This window comes from Schistocerca nitens, chromosome 5 (assembly GCF_023898315.1).
Source record: "Schistocerca nitens isolate TAMUIC-IGC-003100 chromosome 5, iqSchNite1.1, whole genome shotgun sequence".
Lineage (NCBI taxonomy): Eukaryota > Metazoa > Arthropoda > Insecta > Orthoptera > Acrididae > Schistocerca > Schistocerca nitens.
Window position 1 is genome coordinate 149702620 of NC_064618.1, and position 21769 is coordinate 149724388.

At 44.0% G+C, this 21769-nt stretch overlaps 1 protein-coding gene across 1 annotated transcript; it reads left to right on the forward strand.

Annotated features, from left to right (window-relative positions):
• The first annotated feature begins 1300 nt into the window (after window positions 1-1300).
• LOC126260319 (cysteine-rich hydrophobic domain-containing protein 2-like) lies at window positions 1301-1852 on the forward strand. Its single transcript, XM_049957643.1, has one exon. The coding sequence runs from the start codon at window positions 1301-1303 to the stop codon at window positions 1850-1852; it is 552 nt and encodes a 183-aa protein (XP_049813600.1).
• The last annotated feature ends 19917 nt before the right edge of the window (window positions 1853-21769 follow it).

The following is a 21769-nucleotide window of genomic DNA, read 5'->3' on the forward strand; positions in this document are numbered from 1 at the left end:
AGCGTAACAGAAATCTCCAGAGGATCGACAGCGATACCCACAGTGACAGCGAAAATAGTGAAAATGAGGAGCAACAGGAGGAGGAAGCTGAGATGTGACAGTAAATAAGCAAATTGCTGCAATCTAGCCAAGAAAACTCTAAATGCTGTACAAGGATGCGCACCTAATGTAGTTAATACATAGGATTAGTAACAAATAGGATAAGAAACATTATTTCTCTACTAATAACCATTTGTGTGTGTGTGTGACTGGCGGTCAATGGCACGATGAAACCATTCCGAGGTATTCACCGTCAATCACACTCGGTGATGGTACTAACATATCTCTCATCTATCCTATCTTCTTTTTATATTCTTCTTAAAAACAACAAAATTTTATTTATATTTCAACCTCAAATTATTGTTATTTTGAATCATTCTTTGTAAATGTTGTAGATAAAACAAAAGGAAAGAAAACTGTAAAAAGATGAAAAACGAAAATTGTAAGATGTACGACCTGTTTTAAACATCAGGTAACAGGTCTATAATTTGGCAATAAATAATAAATAAAATAATAAAATTATTCCGCCTCAGCTACACTATGTTGGCGATTGCTGCGCAAACAAGATCTCCATGTACGCGTACACCGCCATTACTCTACCACACAAACATAGGGGTTACACTCGTCTGGTGTGAGACGTTCCCTGGGGGATCGACCGGGGGCCGAACCGCACAATAACCCCGGGTTCAGTGTGGGGCGGCAGAGGGTTGAAGTGCCGGCTGCGTTGGCCGAGCGGTTCTAGGCGCTCCAGTCCAGAACTGCGCTGCTGCTACAGTCGCAGGTTCGAATCCTACCTCGGGCATGGATGTGTGTGGTGTCCTTACGTTTAAGTAGTTCTAAGTCTAGGGGACTGATGACCTCAGATGTTGAATCCCATAGTGCTCAGAGCCATTTGATTTGGAGGGGTGAAGTGGACTGCGGTAGTCATCGTGGGGTTGTGGACCACTGCGGATGTGGCGGGGACGGAGCCTCTTCATCGTTTCTAGGTCCCCAGTTAACATAACTTGACATGACATAACATCAGAGGCAGCATGGCTCAGCGTTTGTACAGGGGACTTGTAATGACTTGTGCCCGTGGCACGTAAAATTGCTGCACTGCGCCAGGAAAAAGGAGGTCTATCACGATATTAGGGGCGATCCAAGACTTTTGTCACCTCAGTGTATAATGTATTGGACTCATGAATAAAAGCAATCAACTTTTAGAAAAAATGTTACTATATATACAATAAATTAGATTATTTTATCTAAACAAAGCCAACACATGTCGGCAATGTTTCACTTACGACAGGAAGCAAAGCAGCACAGGATGACTGACTGCTGCATGGTGTACGCGGACGACGCCAGCGACGACGAGGATGTCCGCCCCGACAAGTGCCTGGAAGAGCCGGTGCTGGTGCGCGCGGCAGTGCGGCGCGGCACGCCGGCGCTCGGTCTGGCCGCGTGCTTCAGCGACGCGCTGCCCGAGCGGCTGCGCGGCCGCGTCGCGCCCGAGGAGTTCGCGCGCAGCGTGTGGCGCGTGAACGCGGCTGCGCGGCGCGCGGCGCCCGGCTGGGCGCGCTGCGTGGCGGGCTGGGCGGGCTGCGCGCTCTGCTGCTGCACGCTCGGCTGCTCCCTCTGGCCCGCGCTCTGGCTGGCGCGCCGCGCGAGGCGGGCCGCGCTGCGCGCGCTGCGCCGCGAGAACGCGCGCCTCTACCGCCGGCTCGGCCTGCGCTGGCGGCTCGCGCGCGTCGCCAGCGTCGACGCTCCAGGGCTCTCCGAGTACGTGCTCGCGATCGACTTCCTGCCGCCCAACGGCATCTACAGCCCCGACTGAGTGCGGACAGTTCACAGCATCTGACCAATACACCTGCCTCTGACCACAATTTGGTCTTTATTTTTGACAATTATACTGAACAGGATCATCCTTTGACTTATAGTGTTCTGCAAGAACACAGAAATAATTATAGTAATGAGAACTGCTGGCTTTTGAAAAAAAGAAACGAAAAACATAAATTCTTCTTGATTCATTTACTATGTGTCATCATTAGTGAGCCTCAATTTTATAATACCGAGCGAGGTGGCGCGCAGTGGTTAGCACACTGGACTCACATTCAGGAAGGTGATGGTTCAGACCTGCATCTGGCCATCCTGATTTACCTTTTCTATGACTCCCCTAAATTGCTTCAGGCAAATGCCGGGATGGTCCCAGCACAGCCAACTTCCTTCCCTATACTTCCCTAAACCGATAGGACCAATGACCTCACTGATTGGTCCCCTCCCCCGTATCAACCAACTGACCTTTATGAAGACACACACACTTGCATAAGCACGCATGCATGCTCACTCACTCTCTCTCTCTCTCAGCTGGCCGGTGTGGCGGTGCAGTTCTAGGCGCTTCAGTCTGGGTCTGCGCGACCGCTACGATAGCAGGTTCGACTCCTGGCCCGGGCATGGATGTGTGTCATGTCCTTAAGTTAGTTCGGTTTAAGTAGTTCTAAGTTCTAGGGGAGTGATGACCTCAGATGTTAAGTCCCATAATGCTCAGAACCTTTTGAACCATCTCTCTCTCTCTCTCTCTCTCTCTCTCTCTCTTACACACACACACACACGAACATACATACAAATACTGTGGATCAACTACTAGCAGGGTAGGATGTGTGCTGAAAAGACATGGACTAAGACCAGAGTTCTGGTCCACCTCCTATGTAAGTGATACGCTACCCTCAATTATAGGCAACACAGGTCTTTGAGTTCCTGGCATAAATGGTATCCCCTGTCATTGTGGTAACATTTACAAAGATCAAGCTATTTGCAGTGTTGATAAGTATTCTGCAGAGCAATCACGATGTACCAAAGAAAGCGAACTTCAGAAGTCAGCTTTGGCTGGACATTACCTAGAAAATGGCGCAAAATACAGTTGGAAAATATGAGAGTATTGCCTCGAGCACCATCATACTGCACAGTTTCAAGTGTGGTGCTGGCCTCTCGCACCACGTGACGTCACTCGGCCCCACACAAGGCCCATCAGAAAAACAGATTGTGGTGCATACGTCACGGCACGTGTCACTGCAAGTCTTACGAGTGCCAGCAGCCGTCTTCAGTGGGAAGTGAGTAACTATTTCAGACGAGTTTAATAATTCTTGACTGCACGTTTAAATCCACACAAGTTCTTGATAGCATAATACTAAGTTACGACATTTAGCGGGTACCTTTTCAATTACATGCTGACTTCCTTTGGGCCCTGCATGGAGAAGAGCATTTTCAAAGTGTGGCGGACAAGCCGACTAGTGTTGTGACACAAGTTCGTTGCGGGGCCCTTATTTCTCGAGGACCCTTGTCCCGTGGCGCTACAGAGGTGCTAGGAGCTGCTGAACTTGCCTTCCGTGCATGCATCACTCCGGCCCTCTCTGAAAGTTCCAGATGTTGCCATTACATCTATATAAGCAGGACACTGTGCCAGCCCTGGTAGTCAGTAATTTTAATTCCTGAAGATGATGGAAGAGACAGGTATCGGACGCCCAAGCGTTTTATTCGAAGTGACGTGGCTTCTAAACCGACAAGATTTAATTGGTACAAAGAGGAAGAGAGAGCTAAAATTTAAGTGAGATGCCAGAGACAGGAGGAACGCAATCGGACACTAAATGTACACATACAGGGCTATTCATAAGTACGTCCAGAGTTTCAGAAAACGACTTGTGAAAACTACAAGACATACAGAAAATGATACGTATCTGTGGATAGCATCTCTCCACGTATTTAAATCACACTGCAGGTGCTCAATACGGGTACCATTTTTGACGAGGCAAACATTAATGCGTGTGTGCAGTCCACTGAAGTCACTAACATGAATTGCAGCCTGCTCTGGAAATCTGTTCACTGAGCTGCGTATCTGTCACCGTAGAATGTTGGAAACAGCGTGAAAAGTATTTATAACACAGGCGACACAGGACAATTTTTTCCTTATTTTCTCACAAAACATTGTCATTTAAGGGAAGCCCCCACTTTGAGGGAAAGAGAAGCAAGCAAAGAGTGGCGATGGTCTTTACCACAAACGCTGATGGTTCTGTTGAATTCGAATCACTAGTGATTAGGGAGTCAGCAAAGCTTCGCTGTTTCAAGGGAGCAAAATCGTATCCCACAGACTATGAGTCAAACAAGACGACATGGATGACCGCAAATCTCTTCAACAGTCACCACGAGAAGCGTAATTCCCGCATGCGCCGCGAGAAGAGGAAAATACTTCTTATCGAGAATTGTTCGGCTGATCCTCCGACACTGCATCTCAGCAACACAGGACTAGCATTCTTTTTCCCAGCAAACTACACTAGCTATATTCATCTTCTGGGTTTGGGAATCCTTGCTGCCACAAAAGCAGAGTGTAGGAAAATGCTAGTTCAATGTGTCATAGCACAACTCGACAGTGGGAAGGAAAATTCTAAACTGGCTGTGTTGCGGGTAAGCCAAGGAATCCCATTGTACGTTAGGGTACTTCACACTTGCGCTATACATTCCCTGTCATTTCCCTCTGCATTTTGTTAAAATTTTTTGAATAGATCTGTAAATAAAATTAAATGCGGTACAGATATGTGTGTGTAGATTTTTACTTTAGTTTTACTGATCAAGGAAATGCAGTACGTAAGGACTGATGGGGATCAATACGAGGTGCATTCAAGTTCTAAGGCCTCCGATTTTTTTTCTCCGGACTGGAAAGAGATAGAAACATGCACATTGTTTTAAAATACGGCCGCGTTCATTGTCAATACGTCCCAGAGATGGCAGCACCGTACGGCAGATGGAATTTTACCGCCAGCGGCCAGAATGAGAACTGTTTTAAATACTTAAAATGGCGACGTTTTCCTTACTTGAACAGCGTGCAATCATTCGTTTTCTGAATTTGCGTGGTGTGAAACCAATTGAAATTCATCGACAGTTGAAGGGGACATGTGGTGATGGAGTTATGGATGTGTCGAAAGTGCGTTCGTGGGTGCGACAGTTTAATGAAGGCAAAACATCGTGTGACAACAAACCGAAACAACCTCGGGCTCACACAAGCCGGTCTGACGACACGATTGAGAAAGTGGAGAGAATTGTTTTGGGGGATCGCCGAATGACTGTTGAACAGATCGCTTCCAGAGTTGGCATTTCTGTGGGTTCTGTGCACACAATCCTGCATGACGACCTGAAAATGCGAAAAGTGTCACCAGGTGGGTGCCACGAATGCTGACGGACGACCACATGGCTGCCCTTGTGGCATGTTGCCAAGCAATGTTGACGCGCAACGACAGCATGAATGGGACTTTCTTTTCGTCAGTTGTGACAATGGATGAGACGTGGATGCCATTTTTCAATCCAGAAACAAAGCGCCAGTCAGCTCAATGGAAGCACACAGATTCACCGCCACCAAAAAAAAAAAAAAAAAAAAAAAAAAACGGGTAACCGCCAGTGCTGAAAAAATGATGGTGTCCATGTTCTGGGACAGCGAGGGCGTGATCCTTACCCATTGCGTTCCAAAGGGCACTACGGTAACAGGTGCATCCTACGAAAATGTTTTGAAGAACAAATTCCTTCCTGCACTGCAACAAAAACGTCCGGGAAGGGCTGCGCGTGTGCTGTTTTACCAAAAAACGCACCCGCACATCGAGCTAACGTTACGCAACAGTTTCTTCGTGATAACAACTTTGAAGTGATTCCTCATGCTCCCTACTCACCTGACCTGGCTCCTAGTGACTTTTGGCTTTTTCCAACAATGGAAGACACTCTCCGTGGCCGCACATTCACCAGCCGTGCTGCTATTGCCTCAGCGATTTTCCAGTGGTCAAAACAGACTCCTAGAGAAGCCTTCGCCGCTGCCATGGAATCATGGCGTCAGCGTTGTGAAAAATGTGTACGTCTGCAGGGCGATTACGTCGAGAAGTAACGCCAGTTTCATCGATTTCGGGTGAGTAGTTAATTAGAAAAAAAATCGGAGGCCTTAGAACTTGAATGCACCTCGTAAAAGCCCAACACAGTACGTAAGTGCTTTCGAAAAGCTGGCACCACAGAAGATGAAACTCAAACTGAGCCCAGAGAAGTTGAAGATTTTGATGTACCGGAAGACAATGACTGGGCTTATATTTCAGCTGGGACTTTTTTAACGATTTTGTTGATTTTGATGCTGATGCTCCTGTGTGTTATGAGCAAAATGATAATAAAATAATTAAAGAAAATGTGCCACTACCAGATGAAAAAAATAATTCTGAGGCATCCACATAACCGTATAGTGAATCTGCGGACCCTCCCAGTTCGTCAGGAGCACTTACTGCGCTGGAAGTAACAAAACGTTACACAACGCAAAGAAACGCTAGTGATGACTTATGACAAGATGTGCACAGTAGCTGCATATGAAAACTTGATCTATGAATGCAGAGTTGCGTCCAAAAAAACAAACAATAGTTGTTTAATTCTTTCGGTATAATCCACTTCAATTGTTTATAATTTAGGCAGAAGCCTATCTAAACTACTGCACCTACTACTGTGCAGTATATGTATCTTCTGTTTGTATGCACTTGAAGTTAGTACAAATATATTAAGAAGTCTCGTTTTAACTTAATCTTACTTGTACATTTTTTATCATTCCCTTTCAAACACGTGTAAACGAGGTTCTATTATAGTGGGGTGGGATGTCCTCATAGTCATACCTATGCTCAGTAGAAATATAGTTACATTACCATCCTTGACAGTTGCCTAGGAATTTTGCGCATGCTTTCTCCCTTTCAGTCTGTCTTTTCTTCGAGCAGGAGATACATCTTATCCTGAGCACTCATGGTCTTCCTCTTACACAAATTTGTGCCACTGGGTTCAAGACCCTCCTTTATCTGTACGGAAGTTGCATGTTTCATCTGAAACATTTGATGGAGCTTCCATATCCCTCGTCTCAGGCATTTGCAGATTACATGATATGGACCTAACTTCTATATTGTCGCCGGAATCAATCACAATGTATGAAAAAAATACTGTTGGTCGTTTCTTCCGAGTGAGTCAAATATTGGAGGCCGATCAGCAGCAGTTCGTTAAATGCATCATTCCAGAATGAGATTTTCACTCTGACGCGGAGTGTGCGCTGATATGAAATTTCCTGGCAGATTAAAACTGTGTGCCGGACCGAGACTCGAACTCGGAACCTTTGTCTTTCGCGGGTAAGTGCGGGTAGAGCACTTGCGCGCGAAAGGCAAAGGTCCCGAGTTCGAGTCTCGGTCCGGCACACAGTTTTAATTTGCCAGGAAGTTTCAAATGCATCATTATTTATCCAACTTTATTATTCCAAAAGACGAAGAAACGAAGACGACTGGCAGATTAAAGCTGTACGCTTAAAAACAACAGGTTTGCTTATTGCCTTTCGAGTTGAAGTGTATCCAGGAAAGCCAAGTGACCATACAGAGCCCATTTCTTTGGTTTCACAGAGATCTTCCAAGCTTTCTTTCTCTTTTATTTCTCCGATATAAGTCCCTAATGTTTCTCCATCTGCTCTCGAAATTTTTATTAAAAACTACATGAAATACAGGGTGGTCCATTGACAGGGCCAAATATCTCACGAAATAAGCATCAAAGGAAAAAACTACAAAGAACAAAACTCGTCTAGCTTGAAGGGGGAAACCAGATACGCTATGGTTGGCCAGCTAGATGGCACTGCCATAGGTGAAACGGATATCAACTGCGTTTTTTTAAATAGGAACCCCCATTTTTATTACATATTCGTGTAGTACGTAAAGAAATATGAGTGTTTTAGTTGGACCAGTTTTTTCGCTTTGTGATAGATGGCGCTGTAATAGTCACAAACGTATAAGTACGTGGTATCACGTAACATTCCACCAGTGCCGACGGTATTTGCTTCGTGATACATTACCCGTGTTAAAATGGACCGTTTACCAATTGCGGAAAAGGTCGATATCGTGTTGATGTATGGCTATTGCGATCAAAATGGCCAACGGGCGTGTGCTATGTATGCTGCTCGGTATCCTGGACGTCATCATCCAAGTGTCCGAACCGTCCGCCGGATAGTTACGTTATTTAAGGTAACAGGAAGTGTTCGGCCACATGTGAAACGTCAACAACGACCTGATGCCCAAGTAGGTGTTTTAGCTGCTGTCGTGGCTAATCCGCAATCAGTAGCAGACAAATTGCGCGAGAATCGGAAATCTCAAAAACGTCGGTGTTGAGAATGCTACATCAACATCTATTGCACCCGTACCATCTTTCTATGCACCAGGAATTGCATGGCGACGACTTTGAACGTCGTGTACAGTTCTGCCACTGGGCACATGAGAAATTACGGGACGATGACAGATTTTTTGCACGTGTTCTATTTAGCGGCGAAGCGTCATTCACCAACAGCGGTAACGTAAACCGGCATAATATGCACTATTGGGCAACGGAAAATCCACGATGGCTGCGACAAGTGGAACATCAGCGACCTTGGCGGGTTAATGTATGATGCGGCACTATGGGAGGAAGGATAATTGGCCCCCATTTTATCGATGGCAATCTAATTGGTGCAATGTATGCTGGTTTCCTACGTAATATTCTACCGATGTTACTACAAGATGTTTCACTGCATAACAGAATGGCGATGTACTTCCAACTTGATGGATGTCCGGCACATAGTTCGCGTGCGGTTGAAGCGGTATTGAATAGCATATTTCATGACAGGTGGATTGGTCATCGAAGCACAATACCAGGTCCCGCACGTTCACTGGATCTTACGTCCCCGGATTTCTTTCTGTGGGGAAAGTTGAAGGATATTTGCTATCGTGATCCACCGATAACACCTGACAACATACGTCAGCGCATTGTCAATGCATGTGCGAACATTACGGAAGGCGAACTACTCGCTGTTGAGATGAATGTCGTTACACGTATTGCCAAATGCATTGTGTTTGACGGACGTCATTTTGAGCATTTCTTGCATTAATGTGGTATTTACAGGTAATCACGCTGTAACAGCATGCGTTCTCAGAAATGATAAGTTCACAAAGGTACGTGTATCACATTGGAACAACCGAAACAAAATGTTCAAACATACCTACGTTCTGTATTTTAATTTAAAAAACCTACCTATCACCAACTGTTCGTCTAAAATTGTGGCCGACCGCGGTGGTCTAGCGGTTCTAGGCGCGCAGTCCGGAACCGCGCGACTGCTACGGTCGCAGGTTCGAATCCTGCCTCGGGCATGGATGTTCAAAAAAATGGTTCAAATGGCTCTGAGCACTATGGGACTCAACTGCTGAGGTCATTAGTCCCCTAGAACTTAGAACTAGTTAAACCTAACTAACCTAAGGACATCACAAACATCCATGCCCGAGGCAGGATTCGAACCTGCGACCGTAGCGGTCTTGCGGTTCCAGACTGCAGCGCCTTTAACCGCACGGCCACTTCGGCCGGCAGCATGGATGTGTGTGATGTCCTTAGGTTAGTTAGGTTTAAGTAGTTCTAAGTTCTAGGGGACTGATGACCACAGATGTTAAGTCCCATAGTGCTCAGAGCCATTTGAACCATTTGAATTTTCTAAAATTGTGAGCCTCATATTTGTGACTATTTACAGCGCCATCTATCACAAAGCGAAAAAAGTGGTTCAACTAAAACATTCATATTTCTTTACGTACTACACGAATATGTAATAAAAATGGGGTTTCCTATTAAAAAAAAAACGCAGTTGATATCCGTTTGACCTATGGCAGCGCCATCTAGCGGGCCAATCATAGCGCCATCTGGTTTCCCCTTTCAAGCTAGACAAGTTTCGTTCTGTGTAGTTTTTTCATTTGACGCTTATTTCGTGAGATATTTGGCCCGGTCACGTCAATGGACCACCCTGCATAGGTTTATAGCAAAGAAAAGCATACTAGCTCAATTATATTTTTTTCAGGTTATTGTCAACTGCAAAATGTTACACATCTTTAGCATTTTCTTCTGAATCATTACAGGATACCTGAGTAGAATTGTGCAAAAAGTAGTGTTCTCGTTTGTCTACAAACTACCTGCTACTGATTCATCAGTTTCTCCACTTGAAAAACTGGCAAAATGGCAAAATTTTTGGTGAGGAAGGCGGAATGAGGATTGAGGCAGCTGGTTCCGCACCTTCTATGAGAATCTTTTAAAAAGAATACCTTTGCCTTTTTAATCTCCAACAGGAGGATTTTTCCTCTGGTTTGTATATTACTAAACGGCTAACCCGGTTCTTGGTTCACGGAGCACGACACAAGCTGCAGGTTGCCTTTCTGATGGCTTCCAGGGGCAACAAAAATTTTACTTTAAGTATTTCATTTAATTATTGACCGAATTAAAAAAATAAAATGCTATCACAATGTACTCATTAAGAGAAGTAATCGCATGTTAAAGGTTTAACACAGTAAGACAACTTTTACAGCTAGAAACTGTGTATTTTTTCATGGGGCAGCATAACTCAGAAACCGCAATTTACTCCGGCTATATCCATCCAGTATTTGAGAATTAGAGCACTTAACGGATTCCAACAAACCTTACACATAATTTTTCGCTTGAAACTCCGGGAAAATGATGAAATGAAAAAAGTTTATCGCTTACTACATTTTCGTTGTTCAAGTAGTAAGATTTTAGCAGCAGGTATTACGTTTTAATTTATTACTTCTTTAATTCTAATTCTAACGGAATACGTTTTGCAGACAGTACCCACATTTACCACTGAATGTACCTGCAAAATTACATCACCGTACGACTCGTGGTTTAGAAGATATGACGTCATAAACAGTGAGATGTGTGAAAAAGTAGCTTGTGCTTAAAACGGAGGGCAAATTATCTACACTATGGTCTACCAACGTATGATAATGAGAGGGCTTAACAACTTACAACAAACTTTAAATATAATTTCAAACCTTTTCTAAACATTTCCTCGCTTACATGGTTAATACGATATGTCTGACCTGTTAACGTATTCATTTGTAAAGAGCTCAGACACATCTATCTGTTTCATATTTGATAGTTCGGTTGTTTAAGTCTGCGGTGTATGTATATGTCACGCCTGTTTAGAGTTCTAGTATTTCACGTAAAGTTTTACTGTTTCAAATTTTACGGTGGCAGCTATTGTGTGGATCAGTACCGCCCTCTTAAGCCACATTGTATGTCCGCGACCTTTCGAGCCGATTATGGTCTGCGGTGACGACACGCACACAAGCTCTGCGCGGACTGGATACTTGCCAACCGGTGCTGCCAACAGAAGCTGCCAATCAATGTTCCTCGTTTGAATAATGAAACAGCGACGGAGCCAATTGAGCGGAAGGCAAATCCACCTGCTAACCGCATGAATCAGAACAGTGCCAGGAGGGGGGAGGGGTGGGGGGGGGGGGGCAGGGACAACGGGCAGAGTTGTACGAAACATTTACTGCCATGCTCATGATAACTGATTTACTTTTCACGGTGTAAGTATAATCACGGAGTTTTCATACATTATGTAAGTGGGTTGCTTCTGTGTGGTCAGTGCTGTGTAGCGCTTTGCATTGGATCTCTGACTGCGCTTTCTTTGTAAGAGGCTCTGTGGCTGGTTGGACTTGTTGGAAGTTAATCGCCAGTAGTGTTGGGCATTTGGAAGTTAGTCGCCAGCAGTGATGGAAGTACTGTTGGACAGTTGGAGGTGAACAGCCAGCAGTGATGGATGTTAAATGTGAGGAGTTAGCATTGATGGAGAGTAGAGGTCTGAAGTGTTATAGTGTAGGCTAACGATCTGGAAGAATTCGACTTTAGGATATTGAAAATTATTCATGATTATATATCTTTGAACTGGATGTCAATGACGGTCTATATCAGTGTCTTAACTGGATGTCACATTTCTAAGGTAAAAAAAATACATTATTTGGTTTGCAACAAAATCTTTCCTGTGCTAACCACATGCCTGTTAGTAGTTAGTGGCTTTAATAGTTAGAATCTTTTATTTAGCTGGCAGTATTGATGCTCGCTGTATTGCAGTAGTTCGCGTAATGAAGATTTTTGTGAGGTAAGTGCTTAATGAAATGTATAGGTTATTGTTAGGATTTCTTTTTAGTCAGGGCCATTCTTTTGAATTAATTATTTGAAGTCAGGTTATCTTCCTTTTTTTTGGGGGGGGGGGGGGCAGTCAGATTGCGTTGCGCTAGGATATTGTGGGTCTGAGTCATTCAGCTATTTAAGTACAGATTCACACAAATAAATAAAGGAGTTTCAATTGTCGGATGAGGATGAGCAACAGGCAGTTGCGGACTTCTTCACGTAGCAGGACACAGTGTTCAGAAAAATGGGTAACTTCAATCTCCTGCGTTGACGGGTTGGTTGCCTTAGTGCTCACGGGGATTTTGTCTGATTGGCATACCGATTCTGAACTGTACGGTCTTCGAAGGAAAACTTTTCGATCGCCTCTATAAATAGGCATTCATGCGAAAAGGTATCTGCAGCAACACACAGTCAAAGCCTATCCGTTTGCCGTACACAACAGGCAGAATTCACCACAATGTATTCACTTGGAACTTCCTCGCTGGCAGTCTGATGCATCGTATTCTTAATCAACACAATGTCTCGCCCTCAGGCAAATAAACTAATCAAAGTAATATGTTGTTCCAAATACGGTTCCAGTACAAAGCACATCGCATCACTCGCAGCAGTGCCATTTAACTGCAGTAGAATAAGACGACTGAGATTGGATACGAAGACTTCCTTTTCGAATATGAAGCACATGGCATATTGGCTTACACTAGCGCCAAGTCCTGTGATTGACTGAGAGCCAACGATACACCAGGTCATGCAAAGAGTTTAACAACCACACACGATACGCAATAAAGCTGACTAGGTTTATCTCACTAGGGGTAAGATAGATACTGCCTACAGGAAAATTAAAGAGACCATTGGAGAAAAGAGAACCACTTGTATGAATATCAAGAGCTCAGATGGAAACCAAGTTCTAAGCTAAGAAGGGAAAGGTGGAAGGAGTATATAGAGGGTCTATACAAGGGCCAAGTACTCGAGGACAATATTATGGAAACGGAAGAGCATGTAGATGAAGATGAAATGGGAGATATGATATTGCGTGAAGAGTTTGACAGAGCGCTGAATGACCTGAGTCGAAACAAGGCCCCGGGAGTAGACAACATTCCATTAGAACTACTGACAGCCTTGGGAGAGCCAGTCCTGACAAAACTCTACCATCTGGTGAGCCAGATGTATGAGACAGGCGCCGGCCGTCGGTGGCCGAGCGGTTCTAGGCGCTTCAGTCTGGAACCGCGCGACCGCTACGGTCGCAGGTTCGAATCCTGCCACGGGTATGGGTGTGTGTGATGTCCTTAGGTTGGTTAGGTTTACTTAGTTCTAAGTTCTAGGGGACTGATGACCTGAGATGTTAAGTCCCATAGTGCTCAGAGCCATTTGAACCATTTTTTATGAGACAGGCGAAATACCCTCAGACTTCAAGAAGAATAAAATAATTCCAATCCCAAAGAAAGCAGGTGTTGACAGATGTGAAAATTACCGAACTATCAGTTTAATAAGTCACAGCTGCAAAACACTAACCCGAATTCCTTACAAACGAATGGAAAAACTTGTAGAAGCCGACCGCGGGGAAGATCAGTTTGGATTCCGTAGAAATATTGGAACACATCAGGCAATAATGGCCCTACGACTTATCTTAGAAGAAAGATTAAGGAAAGGCAAACCTACGTTTCTAGAATTTGTAGACTTAGAGAAAGCTTTTAACAGTGTTGACTGGAATACTCTCTTTCAAATTCTGAAGGTGGCAGGGGTAAAATACAGGGAGCGAAAGGCTATTTACAATTTGTACAGGAACCAGATGGCAGTTGTAAGAGTTGAGGGACATGAAAGGAAAACAGTGGTTGGGAAGGTAGTGAGACAGGGTTGTAACCTCTCCCCGATGTTAGTCAATCTGTATATTGAGCAAGCAGTAAAGGAAAAAAAAGCTAAATTCGGAGTAGGTATTAAAGTCCATGGAGAAGAAATAAAAACTTTGAGGTTCGCTGTTGACATTGTAATTCTGTCAGAGACGGCAAAGGACTTGGAAGAGCAGTTGAACGGAATGGACAATGTCTTGAAAGGAGGATATATGATGAACATCAACAAAAGCAAAACAAGGATAATGGAATGTAGTCGAATTAAATCGGGTGATGCTGAGGGAAATATATTAGGAAATGAGGCGCTTAAAGTAGTAAAGGAGTTTTGCGATTTGGGGAGCAAAATAACTGATGATAGTCGAAGCAGAGAGGATACAAAATGTAGACTGGCAATGGCAAGGAAAGCATTTCTGAAGAGGAGAGATTTGTTAACATCGAGTATAGATTTAAATGTCAGGAAGTCGTTCCTGAAAGTATTTCTATGGAGTGTAGCCATGTATGGAAGTGAAACATGGACGATAAATAGTTTGGACAGGAAGAGAATAGTAGCTTTCAAAATGTGGTGCTACAGAAGAATGCTGAAGATTAGATGGGTAGATCACATAATTAATGAGGCGGCATTGAATAGAATTGGGGAGAAGAGGAGTTCGTGGCACAACTTGACTAGAAGAAGGGATCGGTTGTTAGGACATGTTCTGAGGCATCAAGGGATCACCAATTAAGTATTGGAGGGCAACGTGGAGGCTAAAAATCGTAGAGGGAGACCAAGAGATGAATACACTAAGCAGATTCAGAAGGATGTAGGTTGCAGTAGGTACTGGGAGATGAAGAAGCTTGCACAGGATAGAGTAGCATGGAGAGCAGCATCAAACCAGTCTCAGGACTGAAGACCACAACAACAACAAAAGGTTAATATTTCAGAGATAATTGTTCACTAAGTACTATAGATCTTCAAAAATATGAAATGAGTGTTGAGAAAATGAAAGTGCAACCGCAGGCACGTTTCACTGTGAATTAGAACTCCAGTCCTTTCCGTAACCGGTGATGGTGTGTACACATACGAAATTACATTGAGATCTGCCCATGTCTTCACGGTGTTCCACATTGTTTTTTATCTGGCAAAGTATAAACGCCTCTCACGCAATCTTTTCATGTAAGAAGCGTGGAAATTATGTGGACTCTGTGAAGATACGAGTGGAAATGAGGTCCCATTTTCGGTGAAACACGATGGTCCAAGAGCCCCGCCTTCTACCCTCGCGAAGCCGCGAGACCGTAGGTCGTCCCCCGGACCGCAGCAGCCGCCGGCTCGCCGCAAACATAACGGCGCCGGCTGTCGGCCTCGCCAGGTCCGTAGTGTGGTATTAATTACAGCGGCGCCCAGCGGCAGATACGGCAATTAGCAGTAAATCTGTCACGGCTCGCCACGGCGCGGGCTGCGTCTCGCCTCGCCCTGAACAAGATTGCTCTTGCAGGTTGCAAAGATGGGGCGTCTAGAGCTCCACAGGCAGTGGCCGGGAACCGAAACTGGGGCACAGCTGCTGAGTAAAGGCAACACCGACTCAATGGAAGGCCTCGGCGCTTGTTCGTGACGTCACGTCAGCTAGGCACGGCGAACGCCAGGTCTGTTGCAGGCATACCCATAAGGGTGGTGTCTCCTTCTCTGACACAGGAAAATGTGAAACTATTGGCGGTAGTTGGCCAACACACATTGTTCTGAGAGATTTCTGCAATCAATTAATTGTGCAATTCATTACACTTGTTAACAAATAGTGTACTCCTGAAATTAAATTTCCACCTGTTTTAAGGATTTACATCCAAAAACAACTTCATGGTCCAGCAACAACAGAATTCGTGCTTCTTTACCTTATTTGTAAATCTGAGGAAGTTACGTTTGTACTGGGTTGCTTTTGAAAAGTCCTCTTAGAAAAATTATACATGACTGTGCTTAAACTGACACACAGTACTTTTAGCGCAACGCAATCTGACTTTCAATAATCCCTACAAAAGAATGGCCCTGACTAACAATAACCTGTAACTTTCATGAATCACTTACCTCACAAAAATCTTCGTTACTCAAACTACTGCAATACAGCGAGCGCCAATACTGCCAGCTAAATAAAAGATTCTAACTACTGAAGCCACTAACTACTGATAGGCATAGTTAGCAAATGAAAGATTTTTGATAGAGAACAGACAATGTATTTACCTTAATAGTGTTCAAATTCATAATATACATAGCAGTTCATGACATCCAGTCTCACAAATTTACTGTCTCTGATGGACACACGTCCAGATCATCCGCTCTCAAAACTCCGCCATTTCTCTCCCCATATCCACCACTGCTGGCGGCTCACTTCCAACTGCGCAACGCTACGCGCTGTTAACAGCCAACTGCCCAACACTACAATAGCCAACAACAATGCAAACCAGCCACACACTGCACACAGCACAGCCAGTGATTTTCATACAGAGCGCTACGTGGCGATACCAATAAAAAAACCTAAACAGCCTACTTACACTTTTACAAGAAACTGTGAACATATTGGTGCTCTTCTTTAGGTATCTTGGTTGACTATGGGGTGAGGAGCACTGAAAGTTAATCAAATATCTTGCGATTGTACACGTTGGGGGAGGGGGTGGGAGACAGAAGAAGAGGCAAAAGAGAGATACTTATTTTATCAAATAAAATTTTTTTATCTTATAAAGTTTCTCCTTTGGTTGCAAGAGGGGAATATTTATCTTTTCTAATGTGCATGTTTAAAAAAGTTTAAGCTCAGCAGTATTTTCGATGTATGAAGCTATTTTGTTTCCTGTTTAGAATTCCTTTCGTTGAAAACGACTGTAATCTAATGAGTGGCAACAGTTGGACATTTAAACATGTAAATTCGTTCACATTTCCAGTGACGATGTCAAACGAAAATAAATAAATAAATAAAAGAAACGAGTTCATTGTAAGGGGGTTGGGGTAAGTTTCCAGAGCAAAATGGATCAAGTAAATATAGTTAATTGAATGCAAAATTTCCGAAGCTTGCAATGGGACAAAGCGTCTTCTCATATTGATCTACGTTTCTTTTGACAGGATTCATTAATGCAGAACAATGATCTTCATATGTAGCTTTACGATAGTAAGAAAATCTTTCATCTAAATAAAACTGCAGAATCCGAAACAATACCAAACATTTTGTCCAAAAATAAGAGATTTATAGTGATAAGCACGCCCAGGCATTTCTGCCTGCAATAGACCTGGCGTTCGCCGTGCCTAGCTGATGTGACGTCACCAACAAGCGGCGAGGCCTTCCTTTGAGTCGGTGTTGGTAAAGGCCGTCATGGCCCCGTCACATCACGGCGCCGTCACGTGCTATTCATACTGTCCGGCACGTCACGGCAAGCCAAGTCAATTCAAGTCACATGAGCTCAACTAGCGTGTCTCTCCACAACTGTTCTTTTCGCGGGAATTCCAATCTTCGCAAGATGATTTTCAACTGTTTTTATGCGCGAAGTGCACATGCACAGCGCGCTAGCTTATATACGTGGATATTTGAGTCCACATTCATACGAACATAGCATTTATTGGAATCAAATGGTTTGCAGCTTGCAAGGATAGCTTCTGTTTAGGGAAGGAAGAGTGCAAAACAACACAAAAAAGAACGTGGATCATAAAATGTCGTTACGTGATACAGAAAGGGAATTTCACACACTACACAAGGAGCTCGAGGAAGATGAATCTTCATTTTGTATTTTAGAAAGTCGGAGCATCAGTTTTTTTATTTGTTACGTCAAATAGCACCCAGAATTACTAAAAGAAACGCAATGCCATGAGCTGACATCACATCCGTGAAAAAATTGTTTGTTTAAGGTTGCGTTTCGTTGTTAGTCCAGTGCAAATTTTGGTGCATTAATCGTATCTCCCTCCATACATTTCCCTTCGCGATTGACCGGTTTTATTTATGTCATGTATTTGGCTTTTAATAGTTGAAGTATCTTATTTGTACTGGGATTAGCTAGTGAGACCACATAAATACTGACCACTGATGCCTACAAAACTGTTTCACACACAATCCAGCCGGCCGAAGTGGCCGTGCGGTTAATGGCGCTGCAGTCTGGAACCGCAAGACCGCTACGGTCGCAGGTTCGAATCCTGCCTCGGGCATGGATGTTTGTGGTGTCCTTAGGTTAGTTAGGTTTAACTAGTTCTAAGTTCTAGGGGACTAATGACCTCAGCAGTTGAGTCCCATAGTGCTCAGAGCCATTTGAACCATTTTTGAACACAATCCAGAGAGCTACTTAACAATAAATAAACCTGCTACAAACACATATTTAAACAAGCAACTTTCAGTGTCTGAAGGTTTCGGGTCATTTCTTTACGAAACGCTACAAATTCCTGACAGTATACAAATAAGTTCTACCTACTAAGCCGGCCGCTGTGACCGAGCGGTTCTATGCGCTTCAGTCCGGAACCGCGCGGCTGCTACGGTCGCAGGTTCGAATCCTGCCTCTGGTATGGATGTGTGTGATGTCCTTAGGTTAGTTAGGTTTAAGTAGTTCTAAGTTCTATGTGACTGATGACCACAGCAGTTGAGTCCAATAGTCCCATAGTGCTCAGAGCCATTTGAACCATTTTTCCACCAACTCATCAATCTGATTCTATCCACAGTACTTTTTTCACTTCAGGTTGAAGCCTTAGTCCATGCTTCTATTGTAAAATATTAAATCCATACCGTGTGTAGCAGAGGACACGCAATTTAGTACGCTCATGTCATACAATTCAGGCTGCTGCCACACTGCTTCAATTAGTCTTTCGTCATTTATTATAAATTTTAACAAAATAAATATCGAAACGAAACAATTTTTAACAAATAACAAACAAAAACCAACTGACATTAGCCACTAAAATCACAACTAAACGAAATATGGAGATCTGCGTATGGTTGTGTATCGGTAGGGAATGAGCTTGGGGGTTACGTGATCAACAACGGACTGATGACGTCAGCCGTCAAAACTTTCTTGCCGAGAAACGTTGACGGTGCCGTGACGTTAAGGGAGGGCAAGTATGTATGCCGCCATTTGAAATGCGTTGCAGAATGGTTTGACTGGGCGGAACGGGACGTGACGTGACGTGAGGGCCAGTGTGAATTGGCCTTCAGAGACCCCTTCCGTCTGATCGAGTAATTCAGTTTTTGTGTGTTGACCCAGATATCTGATAGTTTCCATCATCTTTAAAATGTACAGGGGCTCATACAATTAGGTATTCAAGGCCGGTATTAAGTTCATTTAAAACTGGAAAGTTTTTCTTCTCTTTATTAGTAAAATTACAGATCGCGCTGGGAAAATGTTGGGCAAGTAAAGAGTTGAAACTATTTTCAGACTCACCAGGAAGATACGAAGGGCGTCCAATAACTAATGCAAAACATTTATTTTCTGGAATACACCATATTATTCCCAACTCATTTTGCTAGACGGCCTTAGACCACCTTACTGGGAAGGCCTGTGTGCCTGCATGACACCAGTATACTGATGGATGTCGGAGCCAACATTTTGCTGTATCAGTAACCTCCCAATCGTCTACGTGCTGCTTCTTGCTGAGTGCATCCTTCGTTGGGTCACACAGATGGAAGTAGGAAGGTAGGGTAGATGAGGAAGAACAGTCCAATGAAGTTTTGTGGGCTTTCTTATATGTGCAGACTTGTGTGAGGTCTTGTGTTGTCGTGGAAAAGTAGAAGTTTGTCTGCACTTTTGTGGCCACGAACATTTCAGAAGTCACAGATATGCCGTGCGGGAGAGCGGTCAGGTTTGCGCGACCTTGTTGCGATAATGACAGATACCTTGCCCAACGACTCATCGTGCTTTTGTTCTCTGCCAGGTCTCCGTAGGCATTTTGCAAGTGTGTATGATTATCTGTGATGCTCTATCTTTCCGCCAAAAGGAACTCGACAACACCTCTCTGCTTAGACTGTACCTCCGCTACAGAAGTCATTTTGAAGCTATGTATAGCAGTGCCACTTATCAGAACTTCACAAATCTACAGGGGCTGAAGTGAGAATATTCCAGGATGTCCCACAACAGATTCCCCATTTTTACACCGAATTAGGTCGAGGATAAAAATGTGTTGCATTACTTATAGAATGACCCTCATTAAAGAATATTTAAGAACGGCAGAAGATATAAGGCATCCTTTGGCTATGCCGGGGTATGTAAAATTCCTTAGAGTTCTAGATTAGTATACACCGGTAGCACGAAAAGAAGTGTAACACTCGTTTAGTTGGACATAAGAGAAATTGCCGTCTGGGACATACGGATAAATCGGTCGGAGTGGAACATGTGAAGCAAGATGGAAATCACAAAATAAAATTCAATGAGACGAATATAATATCGAAATTGTCGCACTATAATGCATGCACATGCAGAGAGGCTATTGAGAATTATGAACACTGTAACAATTTTAACACGAAAGAGGAAGATGTCAAATTAGATAAAACATGGACGTTGACTTTGCACCAAGAGAATGATGATCGATTACTTTCAGTCGAGAATATTTACACTATCAGAGATAGTTTATGGTGCCCTCTATACTGCCTACATATTCAGGACTCCCTCGAGTTCTGATGGCAGTTAGCCGCTTCACCTTTGAGGATGTCCATCGCAGCTGGAGACGAAACATTAGGGGAGAGTGTTGAGAGAGGACAAGTTACTCTCTCACCTATTGTTCATAAAGATTTTATTACAACGTTACGCAACTTGAGCGAGACTCTAATAAGTTAACAGCCTGAGCAGGCGTTGCTGGAGCCTGGTAGGGCATTAAAGCATGAGGTATTTTTATAGTTCTTAGTTCGTAGAAACAGCATGTTGGAAGTTGAAAGCAAGTGGCGGTGAGCCCTTCCCTCAGTAAATACTGCCAGACAGGCCCACAGCCATATAGGGCAGACAGAGGACACCCTAGTCGAGACAGGTCTCCAGCAGGAGAATGCTGCTATACCTACATTAACGCCAGCCAAAGCTGGGCTGGGAGCGACGGACTGAAGGGATGTGTCTACACAGTGGAGTCATAAACTGGGCTTTGTGTGCAACGCCACGCCTAATAAAAATTCACAAGTTTTTGTGTTCGCCGATACTGCAAATAGGCCTGTGACCCACTTCTATTGGCCGCCTCGGTCATGTAAGAAACTGTGGAGTCTGAGAAACATTTAGAGATAGAATCTTTATGACACCTCATAGCTAGAACTAACATGCTCCAATGCACAGGGGATTTAGATAAAGATCTTTAAGATTGTATCTGTTCACTTGTTGCTGTGGGAAGCGATGCAACTTCGGAAGAAACATCTTCTCCCTACGCAAAAACTTAAAAAGGCCAGTAATTGGCGGTTTCCTTTTTTTTCAGAGACGCAGATTTCTTAACTCTTGCCCTGGTTTGACATGTGTTTGTGCTGTCGTGTAGGAGGGGAGATTTAGCGCCTCTAAAGCGCTGTCATTGGCCTAAGATGGGGTGAAGGCGGAAAACGGAATTGTTTCCTCTGGGAGAGATGTGAGGCAGTCGGGTTCTGGACTTCGGTCTGAAAGCAACTTCCGGTCGAAGCTCTGGCATGTGTGCTTGGTGCTTGGGACCTGTCCTAAGACTGACTTCACTTGCGTGTAATTAGACTGGGGAGCCTATGGTGAAGTTCTTACTCTACCGACAGTGTGACTTCAAACGTCTCGGACTACTCGTTTGCCGAGGGCACACTTATTCCTTTGTGGTTTACCAATCTTGAAGTTTGGTATCCTTATGCGCTCTGTCGTATAAGTGAGCCAAATTGGTCCTTGGGTCGACCAGCGAACAGGTGTGTCACACACTGAGATCTACTGTGACTTCAGAGCTCTGGTAGAGAGTAACTTGTGATCCG